This window comes from Penicillium waksmanii, assembly GCF_028829765.1.
Source record: "Penicillium waksmanii strain IBT 27052 chromosome Unknown utg000002l:1.0-3326099.0:1.0-3328782.0, whole genome shotgun sequence".
In the NCBI taxonomy this organism is placed as follows: domain Eukaryota; kingdom Fungi; phylum Ascomycota; class Eurotiomycetes; order Eurotiales; family Aspergillaceae; genus Penicillium; species Penicillium waksmanii.
In genome coordinates, this window is record NW_026643249.1 from 52,314 (window position 1) to 72,176 (window position 19,863).

Sequence of the window (19,863 nt, forward strand, 5' to 3'; positions counted from 1 at the left end):
CACTCGCGCTTTCTGCCCTTGCTGGCAGCAATTCTGCAGCAGCCATGCCTGGGTTGGACGTAAAAACTAGCTGGGGCAACCTTAGTCCCTACGCAGATGCGCTGGGCTTCGGCATCTCTCAAGGATATCCGGTGGGTTGTGAACTGTCGCAGGTTCACGTACTTCATCGCCATGGCCAGCGATATCCCACAGAATGGGACGGCGGTAGCATGGAGAAATTCGCTCAGAAGCTGGGCAATTACTCCAAGAAGAACCCGGACCGCAAGGTCGGCATCGGCCCGCTGGAGTTCCTCCATGGTTGGGAGTATACGCTAGGCTTGGACATGCTACTGCCCACTGGTGCTGCTACAGAATCTACATCTGGTGCACTGTTCTGGAGCATGTACGGCCATCTGCTATATCGTGCTGGTCCAGGTGATGCTAAATATGACTCGTCGTTAAACGTGTATCCCAACGGCACGGTCCGCCCAAAGCCCATATTTCGCTCGACCTCGCAGCCTCGCATACTCGAGAGTGCGCGCTGGTGGTTAAGTGAGTATTTTTTTTATCTGCTATCTGATGTTGAACTGACGACGGATTCCCACAGGTGGTTTCTTTTCCGACACGGATTCCAACAGCTCTGAGAGGGAGTACGACCTGACTATTATTCCCGAGCAGAATAATTTCAACAGCACCCTATCCCCGACGTCTTCTTGCAAGAATGGCAGTTTTGTTGGGTATAGAGCATGCACCTTGTTGATGTGATATGATGTGTAGAGCTAATGCATAAAATAGATTCAGCGCGGCCGAAGCCTTTTCCCCGGCCCTGACCAACGGCGCTCTCAAGCGGTTATCCAAGTTTTTACCCGATGATTTCGACCTCGACGCCATGGACGTCAGCGCCATGTTCAGCCTGTGTCCCTACGAGTACGCGGCTTTGGGCCGGTCATCCTTCTGCTCATTGTTCACAGAGCAGGAATGGCGCGACTTCCAATATTCCCTCGACCTGGCCTTCTACGGCAGCGCCGGCTTCGGTAGTCCCAGCGGTCGTGCCCATGGTATTGGCTACGTTCAGGAACTGGCTGCACGTCTAGAGTCGCGTCTGATAATTAGTAGTGAGAGTAGCATCAACTATACGTATGATGACAATACTAAGGACTTTCCGCTCGGCCAGCTATTCTACATGGACATGTCCCACGACGATGTCATTATCTCAACGCTGACTGCGCTGGGTCTCAACTACTTCAATGCTGGCCTCCACGGCCTGTCAACCTCGGTCCCACACGCACCTTCTCATAACAGGTTCAACATGAATCAGGTCGCACCTTTTGGTGCACGTCTTTTTTCTGAAGTTTGGACCTGCCCTAAGGGTGCGTCCTTAGATCGGCTCCAGGAGAAGATGTACAAGAATCCGGATCTTTCATCCCAGTCAGATACCACGGGTTACGTCCGTTTTGTACTGAACAATGCGCCTGTGTCGGTGGATGGGCTGTGTGACAACGCTGTAAATGGATTCTGTTCCCTCGGGGCCTTCCTACGTCAGGTGCCTAATCTGACCAAGGAGGCTATGTACCAGGAGGCGTGCTTTGGCAATTACAACATCACGACTCAAGTCTCCAACGGTCAGCCAATACCGTCTTGAAAAGCTAGATTTTAGTTAGGAGACATGATGGGGGATCGTGTTCGCTTCATGTTAGTGTATGTTATGATATGAGGCTGGTGCAGATGAAGAACAAAGTCGCGCCATCGGAAATAATTCCCGAAGTATCTATACAAAGAACAAAGTTGATTTGCAATCAACTTTGATCTTCTCGAAGTATCTATAGCCTCAGGTATTCGTTCTAGAGAAATAACTTAGTCAACTTTCCTCTGAATAACAACGCCATTGACTATCACCTCGTTTGGAACGCTTTGGAACCAGCCCTGATGTACGTCTCTGAGTGCTAATTTCTTCCTCGAGGTCGCTATTATCCGGTAGGGAAATTTCATCCTCATCATCTAGCTCAATCAGTGGCTTTTGGCCCTCTGAACTCTCGTTCCTTTGCATTTGCCCAAGAGCATCCTTATTATGCAGGAGTGTAGGCTCAGATATGGCCGTCGGAGCTTATTATCTAAAAGAAATATTTGATGCTACATATACGAGGAGAGAGGTTGATTTTCAGAGGTTGATTGAAATCAACCAACTGGCATGTTTTCCCTTGGCGCAAAACTGGAAGAAAAATCCCTTCGAGATTCACAATAAGCAGACCAGTAGACTGCGCAGTACTAAGCTACCTCACATCAGCCATGGGATGTAGCACGGCCTTTCAACGAACAGAAAACAGCCGACCTACTCGACAGGGCTTTGATTGATAGAGCTCCCTGGCACAAGGATGCCTGCTCCTGGGAACTGCAGCCCTGCTCCTAGAGCGCCCCCAGTTCCCAGGGACAGATATGCCTGAGGACTGGTGTTATGCGTTGCTAACTGGTCACGGTTAGTGGTTAGACAGTTGGTAATCGTACCTTGATGGACGGGTGTACTCGTCTGAATAGGCAGATCCGTGATACTTTAGCATAAAGTTCAATAGTTAGTGTTCGTCATGTAGCGGCCTACATTTCCTTGAGTACTCCATTGTTGCCACCGACTACTTGAGGGATGGTCGAGTTACGACTACTTAAGCTAAAGAGGGCAGCCCTATGATAGTTGTGAATTCTATGTTTATGGTTGGACTAATAAATAGTTTTCCTAAGGTGACCTGTTCTCCAGCATCAATACATACTGGTTTGGCAGACTACACGATAATATTTAATTAGATCAATATAATATGTCGTTGTTCCCTAAGTCAGCCGACTACCTTCAGAGAGAAAACACTTCGTACAGCGTCTTTGTTCAGCGGATAATCAGAGGGTACAGGGGTAGCGCGTGTTTGGAGAGCTATGTCTTTGAATATAATGATATAATCTGCAAGGAGACAGAAGAGGAGCTACTTTCTCTCTTCACTTACGAGTTAGTATACAGTTTCTTACTTATGGATGCAGAGAATAACGGATATGACAACATTTAGTATATTGAAGGTAAGTTAGTCTTTGCCTATTTACCGACTCATCTCATAGCTCACTCAACTCATTAGGTCTAGCAGAATCTTATTCAATATTCTTGCCCTATCGATTTAGTCTCTATGGCTTGGAGTCCCTCTTCAGCAGACTCAATACGACATTACAAGCGTATGGTGACAGCCCGCAAATCTATATTGATATAGCCAAATCCCAACAGGATTTCTATAATCACTAGTATACAGAGCTGATTCCCTATATACGTGGCTGCGTCTACCTTCTCCAGATTGACAGTAGATTGAGAAAAATCACCGCGATATTTGGTTTCAACCGGATAAGCCCTCTGAATGACATTATTGTTGATATAGGTAAACGCTGGAAAAGAGGGGAAAGGCTTGAGACGTATGACTGGCTGATGTACTTGCGGCCGTACCTCGGAGACCAGTCCCGGGAACTCCGCGCTATACTGAGAGGCGCCGTAATTAAACTGAACGATGTCGTTGTAGCTAACAAGAATTGGTTCTTGACCTCGTTATTGCAGGAAATCATGGATTTCGGGCTCGACAAGTCGAGCACCAATACGCGCATTGTTTCTGGTCTTGTGCAGGGCTCGAGAGCCGCCATCGCCGGCATCGAAAACGGAGATCGGATACTGTCTCCATCGCGAGCAAGCTTTTGTGCTATGTTGCTGAGCGCAAATCTTGAGATTGTTATCGAAAGATCCTGCAAGAGAGTGCACATCTCATATTGGCCGTGCTCGTTCTCGAAGGCGGAGGAATTTTACTTGGCAGGCGTACCGAGCGAGGAATATTGCAAATGAAGCATACAACTATCATCTCGATTTCTCACTTACATCCTCTTGTAAACTAAAGATCATATTTACGAAAGGGTCCATTTGTGCTTTGACCTGAAGGAAGCCACCTCGAACAACAATGGAACGGCCGTTTGCATCAGGTCTGTTATGAACAAGGTTTCTACTGCCCTCGTCATCTAATTTAGTTGTCATTGATTCAAAGTATATACATTTAGGGGGCAGCTATTAGAGTGGAAAAGATACCAACGTTCATGAAGCGGCAGGGCTTTTGACGTGGAGCTCTGAAACGTCTCATCTGCAAGCTTGGAGGTCTGAGAACCAAGGGTAGTTTTAGAGCCTGAAACTTACAACCTCTGGGGGTTTGAAACCCTAATCTAACTACCTCTAGAGCTTATAAATCCCTCCTGCCCAAGCTTTAAGATCGCGTGATATCGAACGAGACCAAATTTCCAAAATGTTTTTTCTACCGTAGGTGAGAGCTCTCACAATCTCCGAGATTTTACGCGGGAGGTCTTAAGACCTCAACAAAGGTTCCGGAACTATTTTTAGATCACAAATATGACTAGGGGAAGGGCGAAGAACTTTTCACGTTTTTCTATTGAGTTCTCAACATTGTTATGGGACTTTCCTTGTGGTTGTAAGAGCTCTCATCTACTCGTGGCCAACTCGCCAGTCGTGAATGACCCTAGGTACAATCTGGAGTGGACCGCTGACAAAAGAAGATGTGACCCTGTAAGACATCACTAACCCAAGCGAGCCCTAGCCTATGGATCTGAGTTGACTGGGCCCCTGCCAAGCCGGCTAGACTGGCAATTCGCTTAGCTAGCGAGATGAACAATGGAGATTTGTCGAAAGCAAAGCAACTTTAGCCTCAATCGAACATCGCCGAGGCTAATACGAGGTATGGTAATTTAACTATCGAAATTTAGTCTCTGGCTAAAAAGCCACAACATCCTATGCTAGGACCTTGAAAGCCCACATAATGCTGGTCGCAGGAGCGTTCTTTTGCGAGAGATTATGAAATTTTCTGCTACGAGTTCAACCAACGTCAGAATCACATAGCTTTCGCGAGCATGACTACTGCATCTGTCGCCGGGGGATACTGGACCTTCGAAAATTATGGCCCCATAACGACAACATTCACCCCTGCGCCCAGTTGTACCGCGACGGATAGACTCGCCCTCGCCATGATTGATCATGATATGACCCAGGTTCAATTCCAAGTCGCCTGTCCTACATCATCAAGTGACTGGGACTGTATGCCACCTGGAACGACCACGTCGGCAACTTGGTACGATGAGAAAAAATGGGTCGCTTCTGCTGGATACTACTCGCCAGGAGTGTATTGTCCTTCCGGCTGGGAGACGATTGGTATGGCTGCGCGTAATGATAAGTCGCTGAGTACTTCGGGGTTTTTGGCTACGTCTGAGGATAAAATACCGTATTATGAGGAGCCTGCGACACTTTTGGCGAGTCTATTGAAGCCGAGTCAGACCATGGCCCTTTGTTGTCCCAGGTCAGTCGGCATCACTTTGATTGTAAAGAAATTGGGCTAATTCATTCTCTAGTTCGATGACACCAAATGGTCTCGGGCAGTGTATCGCTCAAGTCCCAACCTACACGCCCAGTGTCGGCTGTGAGGTCTACGTGGATAGTGACTACAGCTGGGAGAAGGTCACCAGAACACATGTACATTCCGGTATCACGAAGACAAACACCTACGACGTCAACTCATTTGTGAGCGCTACTACGTCGACTTCGTCTACATCTTTCCCCCATAGAATCGAGCGTGTGTTAACGGCTATTTCTTTTGTCCCCGTGGTTACCATGGTGCATCATCGGTCTGATCTGGAGGCAGCTGGGTTTACGGGTGGGTCTAACAGTACCAGATATAACTATACTGGGACTCAGACTGGATCTGGTACTGCTAGCCCTGAGACTACAGAGAATGATTCTCCTACGTCTAATACTGCGTATAAACTCCGTAGCAGGGCGTCAACTTGGGATGGATTTGGTGCGATTATTGGGGGCTCAGCTGCTGCAATGGCGCTGGGAGTGGCTCTGCTTATCTTATAATAGATCTTCCGTAATGCCAAACCCCGATAGGAAATACCATCACATGGACAGGGACGAAGAATGGGGGCGATTCAGCGGCGGCTCGCGATTCAAGTAGGGGGAACCCTTGCACGCTATGTAGCAAACCCTATGCGGATACCGCTAGGGTTTGCTTTGCGGGTTGCTTGAGCCTTCGTTGGGCTGAGCTCTCTGAGCCAAGCCGCATAAATGCATAATATAAATGATAATGTGTAAAGTAGAAGAGTTACTTGTAATAATACTAAAGCTCTAAACTCTATTCTAGGTTGGCGTGGTCACTTTCCGAGCGCTCGTCGGCGTAACGCCCGACCTAGTTTGCCAGCGACTAGATATGCAAAAGTCCGCACCAGCCCTAAAGGACTCTCATATTGAGTCACGATATTCCCGGACCTGTCTTGAACCGCTTATTTCGTGGGAAATTGGAGCGGTATTAGAAGGAGTAGCCAGTGGTTGACAGCGGGGCAGCAACTTGAGAAGACAATGGACAAAGGAGTGTTGGGTTTTCTGGGACAACCCGAATGTATGGCACAAACAATGAGGTCACACAGGTTAGTTCCTTGACAAATCATTTGCCTCATCAACGTTGTAGACAAAGGTGAAGCGGCCCTCAACTCAGTTACCAAGCAATTGAAGTTGTCCGGAGCTCAAGTCAGGTATTGCGCAGGCACCACTTGCGAACATCTTACCTGAACCGAGTTTCCCATTCGACATTTATACCGAGCGAGCGTTTCTTTGTCGGGCAATGAGGCATTCGTTTCAACGTTGAAATAAGCATAGCAAGGCGTTTGGGGTAGTGGACAAGAACATGGATCGTACCGCTGGATGAAACTGGGCCCACTTGGCAAATTATTTGCCCCCTTAACGTTGATTGACCGAGGTGAAACGACTTTCAACATGAGAGGAGCTTTGGAGCAATTCATATGGCTTTCAAGAGACAAATGTGTAATTAGCAACAGCCACAATGCGCAAATGAGATATTGAATCTTGCATGACATTCAGCTGTCTTTGGTGGTAACGTTTTCTTACTAAACAGTGCTTGCTCTCTAACGCTATCTAGAGTATGGTCTAGCTCATCAAGAAGTTTTTAGAGTACTTATATAAATTACATGTATTTTAATGGTATTCTTATATAGCTTTTTGCCTCTATATCTATGAGTCTGCAGTATCTGTTGGGTATATTGAGAACTAACAGCTATTAATGGGTATCTTGAACTTTCTAGCTTTTTTCCAAAAAGTCCCGAACAAGAAGTGTCATTTAACTGACCTATTGCAAATTATTGGAATGCATCAGCAGCTCTAGAACCAAGTTATTAAAAAACCTCTCTGCGAGCGGTGCCTTGGCTGGTACTTAGAAACTCGGGACTGATTTATAAGAGTACAGTGATTAAGTTAATTACTGATTGATAGTAATTGTGATTATACTCTGGTACTACTGCTAACCATAATCTTGTGCCCAGAACCATCTTACATAACCAGAGCCGGTTCCCAGAAATCTATGCGACTCTTACCTTCTCTTTGCGTATAAGGAGGTTGAATGACTGCTTTCTTTTGATCTTTTGTGCTGTAATATGAGCCTGGTGCAGATTAGGAGGTTAGCTGCAATATTAGACTTTGCCCCAAAATCTAACCAACTTTGCTTATGCTGTATATAGACTTATATTACCTCTAGCGTATAACCTATACCTCTGAACTATAATAATACCTCTGAAACAAGGTAATAGGAGTGTTGATGGTGGTTGGAAATTGGCGGTCTTATATGTAAGTGTGGAATTTATGTCAATCTTGAATCTAAGGTTCCCTTCCGTGTGTCCCCATGCGAGCTATGGTGGTTATACTTCCCCCCTCACATCATATCAGGATAATCGTTGGCCACGGAATAATTGAGTCTTACTATCGAAATTACTGTCGCCTACTAGCTCGATAAGTTCCCATAATCTAACCAACTTCATGTAAGAGCAAGTAGCCGCGTCACATCGCGAACTAAGGATATATTTTTCAAATAAAAAAAAATAGGATACGCGGAAAATCTTAATTTATGACAAATACTCATGTGTCTCATCATATGATCTTCCTGCGAGCCGCTCCTGCGAGTACGCACCGGGCCGAGGAAGTCGGGCCCGTTCCGTTCCGTTGTGGCACCATATCGCACGGGCCTCAAGTGAAATGCATTTCGCTTTCCTCTCATGCATACTTCTTCCATGGTTAGGAATGGTTTTGGCAGCTCAATTTGAAACGTATTTTTATCGGCCAAATCAATGTGATGGACCAATTATTTCCCTGTGTAAAGTCTTTGAGAAGAGGCTTGAAATGTGCCATGATAGGAGGTATTACCACCTACGAAAATGAGATTGACTGAATGTAACATTGTCATTCACCATCCGTTTATTTTCAAATTTAGAGGAGCAACGATAATCGCCCAGGAAGGTGAAGTGATTCAACCGGAACACAGACCATACGTGCTACTCCACGGGGTCATATGTGTATTTAGTGACCCAGGTAGCATTTGGATCGGGCACGAGCTGGCAGAACCATTTGGCTCTCTGTGCTTTAGAATTTCTTGATGCATGCATGAGCTGGGCGAGATTAGAAGTGACAAAAAACCATAGCACAGACCTCAAGCGGAGCGGTGTGCCCCGGGGATGTGTGCAAGCCATGCGATTGACTCCAAGAGAGATATTGCCTGTGGCACATGGCAACTCCTAGGCCAATTTATAGTTATGTAAGTTCAGTCCTGTGGTGCTGATAAGGATTCGTTGCTTGAGCATACGACTTCACCTTAAATAAAGTGTTTCGAACACACTAATGGTATCGCGCTATCTCAGCCAGCAGAATCCGAAAGCTTCTTGAATAGAGCTATGATTGGCATCTCTTTGTAAAAGCACTGTGAATGCCTTTTTCTTTTTCTCCCTCCATCATTCTGTCTTGGCGCATACTAAATATTTAGCCCCCAGCATTGCCCAGGCGATCAGGCATCACTTGGCCTGATCGGGCAGCCTGCGCTGAGGACGCGTAAGCAGAGAGTAACCAGCCATTTAGGGGTTTCCCGCCCCCAGAGCGGGCCGACGCGAATGCCTGCCGCCCCCAATGTCTTCGCTTCTACGTCAAGGCAATGAATGCAATGAGTAATTGTTGAAGAAGAAAAAAATTCGAATCTTGCTGAGTTATCAGCATTAGATAAGGTTGAACCTTCCATTGAAATGCGACAAGGTCGCATTCACGATGGAATAGAGGAGAAAAATGAGGCCTGCATCAGAACTGAGGACGAGGATCTATCGATGAGGTGCATTCCTAGGTTGGTGAGTTAGGATGCAAAGACTGCGCCTATTGAAATGAAGGATCAGCCCCACTCTAGCTAGTGCTGCGCGTGAAACCATTGGGGTGCGGGAAGGGAGGGGAAGGGTGTTTGCCTGAGCCTACATTAGGATCAGCTCTGCCCCAGAAACTCACATTACAGTATAGCATCAAAATTCTTCATTTGACACCACGATGTCTGATTCAAATACGGATGGAGAGGCTTTGAGCCAGCTGCAAGTTGAACAAGGCTGGCTTCTCGACAAGATTGATGAGTTACGCAATATTGGTATTAGCGGTCTTGTTGACCTGCCACAGCTGATCGTTTGTGGTAACCAATCTAGCGGAAAGAGCTCTGTTCTTGAAGCCATATCCCGCGTACGCTTCCCAGTCAAAAGCAACATCTGTACCCGATTCGCCACCGAGGTCAGCCTACGACGTCATCCAGTAACCCGTTTCAAAGTTTCCATCGAGCCTGGACCTTCGCGGAAGAGTGAGGTTGACCGACAAAAAGTTCGAGAGTTCGCTCCGGAAGCTTTTACACACAGTGATCAATTGCCATTGTTGATTGAGCAAGCCAAAGACTGCATGGGTATTCAGAATGAGAAAGGGGTTAGCGACGACGTTCTCAAGATTGAGATATCTGGTCCCGATAAACCAGAGCTAACGCTTGTGGATCTCCCGGGCCTTTACTACTCCAAAAGCGCCGAACAAGGAGCAGAAGGGATTGTTATTTCACGTGAGCTCACAGAGCAATATATGAAAAGCCCTCGCAGTATCATCTTGGCCACTGTGTCAGCCAAGGCCGATTATCACCTTCAAGAGGTTCTCGACATTGCGGCCAAATTTGACCCTTCTCGTGACAGAACTATCGGCATCATCACACATCCTGATAAACTAGAACAACATTCCGAGGAGGAAGACGTCTGGCTCCAAATCGCGAAAAACGAGAAAATACGGCTGCGCCTCGGGTGGCATACGTTGCAGAACCGCACTTTTGGCACTCAGGAGGTCTCCAGTGAGGATCGAGACAAGAATGAAAAGGAATTTTTCAACCAAGGACGGTGGAGCACAGTGGCAAGAGACTGTGTTGGAATTGATGGCTTGAGGCGTCGACTTAGCGGCATTTTGTTGAAACACATTCGTCGTAGCCTGCCAGAACTGATCGCGGAAATTGAGAAAAAGTTGCTTAATCGACACACAAGGCTCACAAAAATGGGTGCTCCTCGATCGACCCTACAACAGCAGAAGGGATATCTGCTTGCCCTTAGCAGCAACTTCGAACGTATCACTAATCAGGCTCTGGATGGAATGTACAAAGATGTTTTTTTTGGCGAGCTTGGTGACTTCAATTTATTTGCTACTGCGGAGACTCGCCGTCTTCGTGCTACCGTCCGTCAATTGAATGAATATTTTGCGGAAGTCATGGAGGTATATGGTTGCAAAACAAGGATTATTGGGGTCAATGAAGGCAACATCGCTCTCTTCTCGTCCAATCCTTACGCTCACATCAGAACTCCGCCGACCAAAGCCCGACAAGACGTTGAGAAAGAGTTAGATCGGCAAGCTCGTCAAAGTCGTGGACTTGAACTACCAGGAAGTGCCAATCAGCTTTTGGTGGGCAGTCTGTTCCGAGACCAATCACAACCTTGGGAAGAAATTGCGCGATTTCACTTTGTGAGGACGTGGGAGGCAGTGGATAATTTTGTCAATATGGTCTTACAACACCTCACCGACGAACATACCTACCAGCAATTGATGGGCGCTATCCTTGCTCCTGAACTTCAAAAGATGAAGGAAAGCCTACTTACAAAGCTTGATGAATTAACGGCCTACAATAAACGAGGACATCCTCTTCCTCTTGGAAAACGCTTCCTCCAGCGAATTCACAAGTCCCGAGCTGATCGGCAGGGCAAAGCATTGGAGAAGGCTCTGGGACAAAAGATCCCAGTAAATGATGGAAGATTTGCATTGCCAGACATCAAGGCAGCCATGAGCAAGTTGGAGAACAAGACTGAGGACCAATTCGCCGCCGCCGAGATTATTGACCAGATGCAAGCATACTACGATGTAAGTGAACGATGGCTTTTCTCTTCGAAGCCAAGAAACTTATGTATTATAGACTGCGATTATATCATTCATTGATAATATCGCAATATTGGGGATCGAGAACTGCCTTCTTTGCCCTTTGAGTGGCATTTTTACAAGTCAGACAATCAACAACATGGAAGACAAGCAAGTTAAAGACTTGGCTGCGGAGGAATCCTTCATCACGGAGGATCGTGAACGTCTGATTCGGGAAAAGGAAATGCTGCAAAACAGTTTAAATGTTCTCGCTCATTGCAAAATACAAAGGATGCCTACTAATAAACCCTTGATCGATCAACCCGAACCTCCAAACTCTGCAGGGACTCCTGGACAGAACTTCACTGTCCAGCGTTCGAAAAAGTCCCCTGCAAGCCACCGGAGCAATATTTTTGCCCACGCCCACACCTCTAATTCTACGGGTCGATCTGGTGGAGGCCCTTTTGGGAATGCAAACAACACAGATGGGTCAACCACGAACCGAGCAGGATTTTTCGGATCACCGCTTAGGGCTCCCCCAGATGGAAATTCAACTTTGAACCCTGGTATCAGTTTTTCGGGTGGGCAGCAAAACCCCCTGCCTACTGGATCGCTCTTCATGCGCTCCGGAGAAAGCGTTGACACCGGTTTGAGGGCTGTAGATACGCAGAATGGAGGGCTTTTTGGAGGATATACAAATATTTAGCATATATATGTGTGCAAGTTTGAATAAAACGATGGTTTTGATCTGCTCATCTGGCTTGCGATTTCGTAGCCCTGTAGGCGTGTCACTCGTCGCGCCTGATCCCAAGCTTGTACATGAGCCTGCTCATCACTTCCGTATATTACAAGTGTTGTGATATGAGGCTGGTGCGGATCAGGAACCCAGCCGAACCATCGGAATTAATCCCGAGGTATCTATATGAAGAACCAAGTTCGTTGATCTTCTCGTTGTATATACAGCCTCATGCTTCAATCTAGAATAAAAATACAATGCATACCTTTGAACCACAACACTGGCGACTACACGGAATCTTCATGGAGAGACTACCTCCCCTCTTCTTGCCTAGTGCTGTTGAGGTCCGGAGAGCCCCGGGCATCCAGGGTGCCGCACCACCGTTTGCTAGATAGTAGTATTTACTTCTTCCATCAGCACCTACACCACAAGACACACAGTTATCACCTCACCTATCGTTTTATCTCGCTACATTACGCGAGTCATCAGCCCCCCCCCCCCCCGATGTCCAGCATCGGGGCTAGCCACTGCTCCTATCATGAGTTGCTCGATTGGATATATGCTGAACCAATTGGGCCTTCCTTCACGTCGACTTGACATGTAAGAATTAAAAAGATCTTGATGTAATCTGTTCTCGGCGAGCCACTCAAATTGACTTTTTCCCACGGCCCTTTTTATGAGGGAAGTAGAATATTCTTGGGGGTTCCTGGAACCGTGAAGTTGAAATATTCAGGAAGCTTGGAGACAGTCGGAACGGTCAGGTCAAAGCTAAAATTGAATATTAATCTCCAAATCCTCAATATTAGGGCCGGGGGGGGGGGGACTTTCTCACATGCGAGGCACACCTTCACGTCCTATTGGATGTATCATACTAGAGAACTTGTCCGTGGCAATATACTTCTCCGGTTCCGAAGTAGCGCATAGCCCGATTGCGGTCATCACCCTCATAAGGCGAATTACGGTTCACCGTTCCTGTTAGTGCCGACCTCCAGGGCGGTGTCTTGGTATATCTAGTTATCTTTTGATAAATCTCACCCGTTAATCCTCGATCCCCCAAGTGTCTCTAGCGAGATTGGTGGCCGAAATGCCGCTTTTTGTTTCGGCGTTGACCAGTAATGGAAAGATTCCAAGGTCTACGACAGTACGCAAAGTAGCATTTTCCGGTGGCTTCAACAAGATCAATTTCTTTCCTTTGAAAAAAAGATGGAATGATGAGTGTATACCTGATATATGAGACGCAGAATGGTCTCTGTAGGTGTTTCAACAGCTAGTTTAAGTTCATCCACAAGCTGGAGAAGACGGGAATGACCATGCCCAGAGTCAACCGAAGTATCCAACAATTGGTTTTTGATCTCAGAAATCAATTCTAAAGTGTAAGTTGTAGACATTCTGCAATACAAGAGAGTCTCTGCATTCAAATACAAGAACTTCGAATCTTATTCTCGAGGCTTGAGAAAATGAGCAAGTAGGATCCGAACATTAATTCGAGCCTTTTATAGCCATTCCTTAAACCCTTAAGCACTGATACTCATCATTACTCGACCATGTGTGCACTCTGACGGGATTGACCTGTCCGACCTCGCTCACGCGAGACAGGAAATGCCAGTGCCGAGCTGGTCCCGCTTCCATCCATGCACTTAAGTGGCCCGCAAGCCGATCTTTGCCTTTGTGGAACCCAGAGCAGGAAAACAGGAAGCAACTAGGCCCTGTCCGTTTAAGAAATTTGAAGTTAATCACGGGAAATTTGATATTATGCTGAAGTGTATCAGCTAGCCTGACGTACGCAACGGCTGATAAATCCTTCACCAATGGCGTGAAATCGCTTGTTCTTATGTTTGTCAGAGACGACAGAGAAGCAAGGTCGTATAGAAATCAATAAGAAATACATATCGCCAAACTCAATAATTTGGTCTCCGGGATGAATGATTGCGCGCGAGGGGTCTGTCCAACTCATTTTACTCAGTTCCTGTCGCGACCTGTGCGCGCAAAGTGCCCTAGCCGAATTCGACTCTATCCAAACTTGGTAGTTTTTTTTTTTTTTTTTTGTTCTAGCCTCAAGATATCTTGTCATTCTAAGCCGCGACCTTTGGTTCTTTCTTAATTTTCCACCATCACCTAAGAGCTGATAGAAAAGTCACACCGAAGTTACCCCGTGCAGACTTGAAAAACAAATGATCCCAGGGGCATACACTCCTCTCTAGGCCATTAATTTAACTGGATAATAAAACAACGGATGCGGAAAACCAAGTTAGTCGGCCCAGCGTTGAAGCTCGCCGAAGGGATGTAATCCCAATACGTCCGAAACAGGCTCCATATTGTTTGATTACCAGGAACAAATAAATAACAATCTTGACACCTTGGATATTGGCCCATGCATTTCTCCCTTTCCGAGCGGGAGGAATATTCTCGCGCTTCTGTTTAAAATCACTTCACCGAACAAGGCTTTTGGAAAACAGCCCGTACCCGTGGACCTCAATGGCTTCTCATACTATTTCTAACATCTAGATATTTCAGTTGGCTGGGCGTGAGGTTTGTTTCACTTGGGCTACAATAAAATCTAACTCCAGAAGGCGGTTTGTGTTCAATTGTTATGGTGGCTACTTCGTATAAGAGATGACCTAGTCACCATTCAAGTTTACCAAATGAGTTCATGAGTAGCAGCGTAATATACTAATATTTTAAAGGCTATCTGGTTACTATTGGATGCCCAGGTTGTTTTCCGCTACGGACTTATTCGCCAAGGCGCTGGAACAGCAGAGGAGCAGTAACTGATTAGTCAGTCGACGTATGCAGTGGTATGAAACCACATAGTAGTCATGTACTTCCCTCTGGCATCAATATTACTGACGACTGGACTATTCTAGTTTGCCTTGCAGAATGATTGGTGCTCACGAAGGGAATTTTCAATAAGATATCAAATTTCAACGATGGGTGGTCCAGTGTTAGCTGGTTCATTGAAACATCTAACTCTATAAAATTGAGGGTTCGGTATTAAAGTGTCGTCCATAGCTGTACTTTGTACTTTTGAATTCATGGCTATCTTTCCTCATATATTCGCTCAACTGGAGATCAAATAGGAAAATCCCTTGGTCGGAGTAATTAGTATCGCCTCCACTATTGTAAAACACGTGTTTCATGCAGCAGATGAATATTCTTGCCAGAATCGACCGTACAGGAATTATTCTGCTTAAACAGGAGTTATGCTCAAGTCTTTTTGCATGGCTATAAGAATCAGAGGGCCCTAACTAAACATTCCCATGGTCCCTTTTTATTCTCCTTCCCCACTATTTATTATTGGGGCGAAGTCGGGGATCCAGAATTCCTCATGTGGTAATGCAAATCGAACATATGCCAGATAATATTAGTCCCATGTTGAGGAGTGGGTGCCCAGGTACCTGAGATACCCAGGTCGCCGTGCGCTGTCCCATCCCTTCCGACACCGCTACTTAGATATTAGTAGACAGCTTCGCTCTCTTTTCTCTTTCCTCCTCTCTCACATCCACCATTCATTATCGTCTCCCCTTTTTGCGCTGGTATTGGCAAACAACAACTTTATATGGCCATCGTTTACTTTCTTAATTTCAATTTCAATTTTAGTTCCAACATCGCGGGCTCCCAATATGGCTTAGCGGGGGCTTGAAGGCCGTGAGCATCCGCCAATCATGCATCGCTATTCGAATTTTGCTTCGAAGCGTGCCAGAACACGCGAAAGGTCAAAACCAACCCGAGAAGAACGATTTTTCATTGCAGGTATCTATCAAGGCCGAGGAAAACATTTTTCTCTCTTCTGAATCCTACCACTCCCTCATGTTTTCTCTTCCACGTCAAGCGGTCACGGTCATCGTTCCGCGATCTCCTCCATCGGCGGAAAGCGACCGTCTCCTCCTTCGTCCCATCAAAGAATCCGACCTGCCTGCAATCTTTGCGATTCGTTCGAGACCTGAAGTTGCTCGATTTAAGTGAGTATCTGCCGTGGCTGGAATACGAGAGTAGTTTCTCTTTCTGACTTCTACTGGGGGAAATTGATTCATGGTCTGCTAACAAAAGACAGTCACCCAAAAACACCATTCCAATCTATTGATGATGCACGAGAATGGCTGTCATCCAAGACCTTCATGACGGGCCCTTCTGAGGTTATTGGATGTTCTTTCACTATGGCGATCGTTGACAAGTCGATTTCAACCAACCAGGAACCAGTCATTGGATATGTGGGCATCAACTCGCTAGACCCTTGTCCGCAGATTGGCTACTCGATATTACCTGAGCATTGGGGAAAAGGGTTTGCGACAGAGGCCTTGCACATGTTACTGATGATGTGGTGGAAACTTCCGCGACGGGATATCTCGAGTCTCTTCACAAACGATGAAGAGGCAGAGAAAGTTTATGCTATTTGCGAAAAGCAGAATCATGGCAGCTGCCAGGTATTGAAAAAATGCGAATTCGAGGTGGTGGATGAATTTCGCCATGAGGCGGACGACCTATACTTTTGGTCTTCGAGCATGCCAAAATCCTGACCCTAGCCGAACTCTCCTTCCAAGGTTGTCAGCCTTGAACTTCCGAGTTGAATGTTGTCGTGCAGTAATAGGTTATGTTTTGGCTGATTAGAAGCTTGATAGAGGGGGTTGTATACTCGTATAGTCTGGAAATCAACCTTGGAAGGTGTTATGTCTGTTCTAGTACCCACAAATCTAAGGCAAGGTTCTAGTTACTACGAGTTACTAGTAGTGCGCAACTTGAAGCGATACCAAGGTTTACCGCATGGTCAACCTAAGGTGCACCCGTATATCTGTACAGTTTTCTAAACTCCAGAATGCATTGAAATTTATTTTCTTCAATGTATCTACAGAGTGTGTATGAACCAGAATCTATTACAAATTGTGGGTAACTCGAGCTTACAGTGCTAACCACGAGTTTATCACTTCAAAGCATCTGAAATTGTCATTTCTTCACCGGCGCTCTTGGTATGTATGTCACCTACTAGTATCCCCACAGGTGATGCAATCCAACATTCCTGTCATTCAAGTTTGTCGCTCCGCATGCATTCCCCTTGCCTATAGTACAGTAGTAGTACTAGTAGTATGTAGTACTACTGTCCTCCGTACGACTATGGCCATTCCCCAGGAGTTCAAGTTCTCCACTTGAACCTTGAGGGGAGACTTTTACCCGTAAACGGCGATGATCGGCACCGCCACCAATCTGCCGGGGCTGCAAGATAATCCTCCGACAAGGGCACGCTTGCCGGCATTTCTGCCCTGACAGGAATAATGTGTCCGCTCTGGATCTAGAAATTGGCAATCTCGTCCAGTTCACAGCGGGTCTGGATTCTACCACATACCCGCATCCCGAGGTTGAGAGATGCGTGCAAATGGTGCAATAGTGAGTAAAAGTCCAGCAATGAGCGGTCGCTCTTAGCTCCGAGCCCATCGAGGGGCAAGGCGGGGCCCCATACTCCCAATTATCCGCCCTAATTTAGTGTCTGGGGTGAAATACGAAATAACGGGGAACCCCCGGGAAATGGAAGACAGCGCGATATAGATAGATGACGCCGGAAATATTGGGGATTGGGTGTAATCGACCAATACTTCCCTCTTGTGCGGAGTATGTATGCGAATTATATCTGCTAGGATGGTGTGAAATGACCACTATATAGCACCAAGTCCTGTTATCTACTCGTAGTATGTCTTCAAAATTGGGACTCGGCCGCCCACATGCGTGAACATGTCTCATATCCACTTGCGACCGAGGATCCGAGGCTACTGAGCTTACAGAAAAGAAAGTGGTCAAAACTAGCTGTCCAAAGTTTGTCTTGGTGGATGATCAATGCAGATGTTGTGACAGTGCCTTGGGACTGAGACAGGCCTATAGCTGATCAGTGCCGCGCGATCGTCGTTCCAAGCCCTGCGACACACGCTTGTCCCTGTTTCCCCAAGTTTCTTTCCCAGACCCGTTGGGACCGAGGCGTGGGGATCGTGTGAGGGGTTTCATGTGGGCGACGATCAGGAGAAACGATGTCATATAACATCCCGCCTTGCCCTTTGGCTCTGGACTTGCTTTGCTCGTTGGTTTACACTCAACCTCCTTCCCTTAACCCCGTGTTGTACATTCCCACCGCCACCCCCTTCCCCATCAACGGATTCCAGCTTCCCTCGCAATGGCTGCAGATGGCCCCAAGCCCGGCTTCCTTGGCAATCTTAATGAAAGTCAGGAAGCCAAGCTACAGAAGTTGTGGTCTGTACTGCTAAAGGCTGCCGAACTTCCCACCCCCGATGAACCCAATGGCAACGGCAACGCCACGGAAAATACCACACCGGCCAGTCCAGTCCAGCCACAACGCCGACAGTCCCTGCTTAGTCGTACTCAAAGCAATGTTTCCGACAAGCCCAGCGTTAGCGCTGCCTCCCCCTATCAACAGAAAATGCTGGCATACTTGCGTGAGCTCGGCATCGGCCCCCAGGAAACAAAAATGGTTCAAAAGTCTCTGTCGGAGATCACCCCAGCTGAGCTTCGGGAGGGTATTCTTGAACTTTTGAAACATGACCACCCCGATGGTATGATGCTTCGCTTTCTTCGGGCCCGCAAGTGGGATATTCCCAAGGCCTTCGCTATGATGATGGAAGCGATTGTGTGGCGCGTCAAAGAAATGCATGTCGAAGACGACGTAATGGCCAAGGGTGAACTCCATGCTCTCAAACAGTCGAAGGACAATGCGAACGCCAAGGAGAAGAAAGAGGGTCACGATTTACTCGCTCAGATGCGTATGGGCAAGAGCTATGTCCACGGCACAGACAAGCTCGGTCGGCCAATCGTTGTGGTACGCGTCCGCCTACATAAACCCGGCGCTCAGAGCGAGGAGACCCTTGAAAGATACATTGTCCATGTGATTGAGTCTGTTCGCTTGGCCATGGCCTCCCCCGTAGAGACTGCAGTACGTCTCTTGAAGCTACAACACGCCCATCCGATGCTAAAAGCTAACACTCTTTCTAGGCAGTTGTTTTTGACATGACCGGTTTTGGACTTTCCAACATGGTGAGAAGCATCAATAACAACCCCAGTGCTTTTTTTTTTTGTTTTGTTTCTTCAATTGCTAATATCTGATTTTCAAGGAATATCCCCCTGTCAAATTCATTCTGAAATGCTTTGAAGCCAATTATCCGGAATCACTCGGTATTCTACTGATCCACAACGCGCCCTGGGTATTTTCTGGTTTGTTACGCCCTCGTTCCATCTGAAATGATATTTTAGTTGGCTATTTCGCTGACACAACTTCTTTTTGTGACTTACAGGTGTTTGGAGGCTCATTCGAGGCTGGATGGATCCGGATATTGCCGCCAAGGTTCAATTCACTAACTCTGTGAGCGATATGGAAAAGTTCATCTCTCGGGATCAAATTGTCAAAGAGCTGGGAGGCTCTGAACAGTGGGAATACAAGTACATCGAGCCTGAAGAGAACGAGAATGCGACCATGCAAGATACAACAACGCGCGATGCTTTAATCCGGGAACGTCAGCAAATCGGCGAAGAGTTTATGGCCTTCACCTCTGAATGGATCGAGGCGGCCAACTCACAGGACAAGTCCAAAGCTCAATCGGCCGCTAGCCAACGCACCTACCTCGCTGAGCGCTTGCGGGTCAATTACTGGAAGCTTGATCCATATGTCCGAGCTCGCCTCTGCCTCGATCGTATGAGGGTGATTCAGAAGGATGGAAAGGTCAATTTTTACCCCAAGGAAGATGATATCGAGGAGACCAAAGAGTCCCCCAAGGTCTCGGAATTTCACCATGTGGAAAGCATAAATGGGACTGCCACTCAAACTCCTGTTTCATAGACATTTACCACCTTGAATATCCCCACC

The 19,863-nt window shown here is 46.8% G+C and overlaps 7 protein-coding genes across 7 annotated transcripts; 6 read left to right on the forward strand and 1 right to left on the reverse strand.

Annotated features, from left to right (window-relative positions):
* Positions 1-44: 44 nt before the first annotated feature.
* On the forward strand, positions 45-1,621 carry N7481_001672 (histidine phosphatase family protein; the record flags this gene model as incomplete). Its single annotated transcript, XM_057260891.1, has 3 exons — positions 45-531; positions 587-716; positions 775-1,621. 3 exons carry the CDS (start codon positions 45-47, stop codon positions 1,619-1,621), a joined length of 1,464 nt encoding a protein of 487 aa, XP_057125823.1.
* Positions 1,622-2,783: 1,162 nt separating this feature from the next.
* On the forward strand, positions 2,784-3,832 carry N7481_001673 (uncharacterized protein; the record flags this gene model as incomplete). The annotated part of the gene is made up of 5 exons (XM_057260892.1): positions 2,784-2,866; positions 2,928-2,969; positions 3,024-3,033; positions 3,133-3,183; positions 3,251-3,832. 5 exons carry the CDS (start codon positions 2,784-2,786, stop codon positions 3,830-3,832), a joined length of 768 nt encoding a protein of 255 aa, XP_057125824.1.
* A 1,067-nt stretch (positions 3,833-4,899) lies between these two features.
* N7481_001674 (uncharacterized protein) lies at positions 4,900-5,902 on the forward strand (the record flags this gene model as incomplete). Its single annotated transcript, XM_057260893.1, has 2 exons — positions 4,900-5,342; positions 5,395-5,902. 2 exons carry the CDS (start codon positions 4,900-4,902, stop codon positions 5,900-5,902), a joined length of 951 nt encoding a protein of 316 aa, XP_057125825.1.
* Positions 5,903-9,406: 3,504 nt separating this feature from the next.
* Positions 9,407-11,981, forward strand: N7481_001675 (uncharacterized protein; the record flags this gene model as incomplete). The annotated part of the gene is made up of 2 exons (XM_057260894.1): positions 9,407-11,281; positions 11,334-11,981. 2 exons carry the CDS (start codon positions 9,407-9,409, stop codon positions 11,979-11,981), a joined length of 2,523 nt encoding a protein of 840 aa, XP_057125826.1.
* Positions 11,982-12,685: 704 nt separating this feature from the next.
* N7481_001676 (uncharacterized protein) lies at positions 12,686-13,399 on the reverse strand (the record flags this gene model as incomplete). Its single annotated transcript, XM_057260895.1, has 4 exons — positions 12,686-12,865; positions 12,910-13,021; positions 13,047-13,144; positions 13,235-13,399. The coding sequence occupies 4 exons, from the start codon at positions 13,397-13,399 to the stop codon at positions 12,686-12,688; spliced, it is 555 nt and encodes a 184-aa protein (XP_057125827.1).
* A 2,419-nt stretch (positions 13,400-15,818) lies between these two features.
* Positions 15,819-16,525, forward strand: N7481_001677 (GNAT family N-acetyltransferase; the record flags this gene model as incomplete). The annotated part of the gene is made up of 2 exons (XM_057260896.1): positions 15,819-15,970; positions 16,063-16,525. The coding sequence occupies 2 exons, from the start codon at positions 15,819-15,821 to the stop codon at positions 16,523-16,525; spliced, it is 615 nt and encodes a 204-aa protein (XP_057125828.1).
* A 1,637-nt stretch (positions 16,526-18,162) lies between these two features.
* N7481_001678 (CRAL-TRIO domain-containing protein) lies at positions 18,163-19,836 on the forward strand (the record flags this gene model as incomplete). Its single annotated transcript, XM_057260897.1, has 4 exons — positions 18,163-18,936; positions 18,996-19,037; positions 19,115-19,214; positions 19,295-19,836. 4 exons carry the CDS (start codon positions 18,163-18,165, stop codon positions 19,834-19,836), a joined length of 1,458 nt encoding a protein of 485 aa, XP_057125829.1.
* Positions 19,837-19,863: the final 27 nt, after the last annotated feature.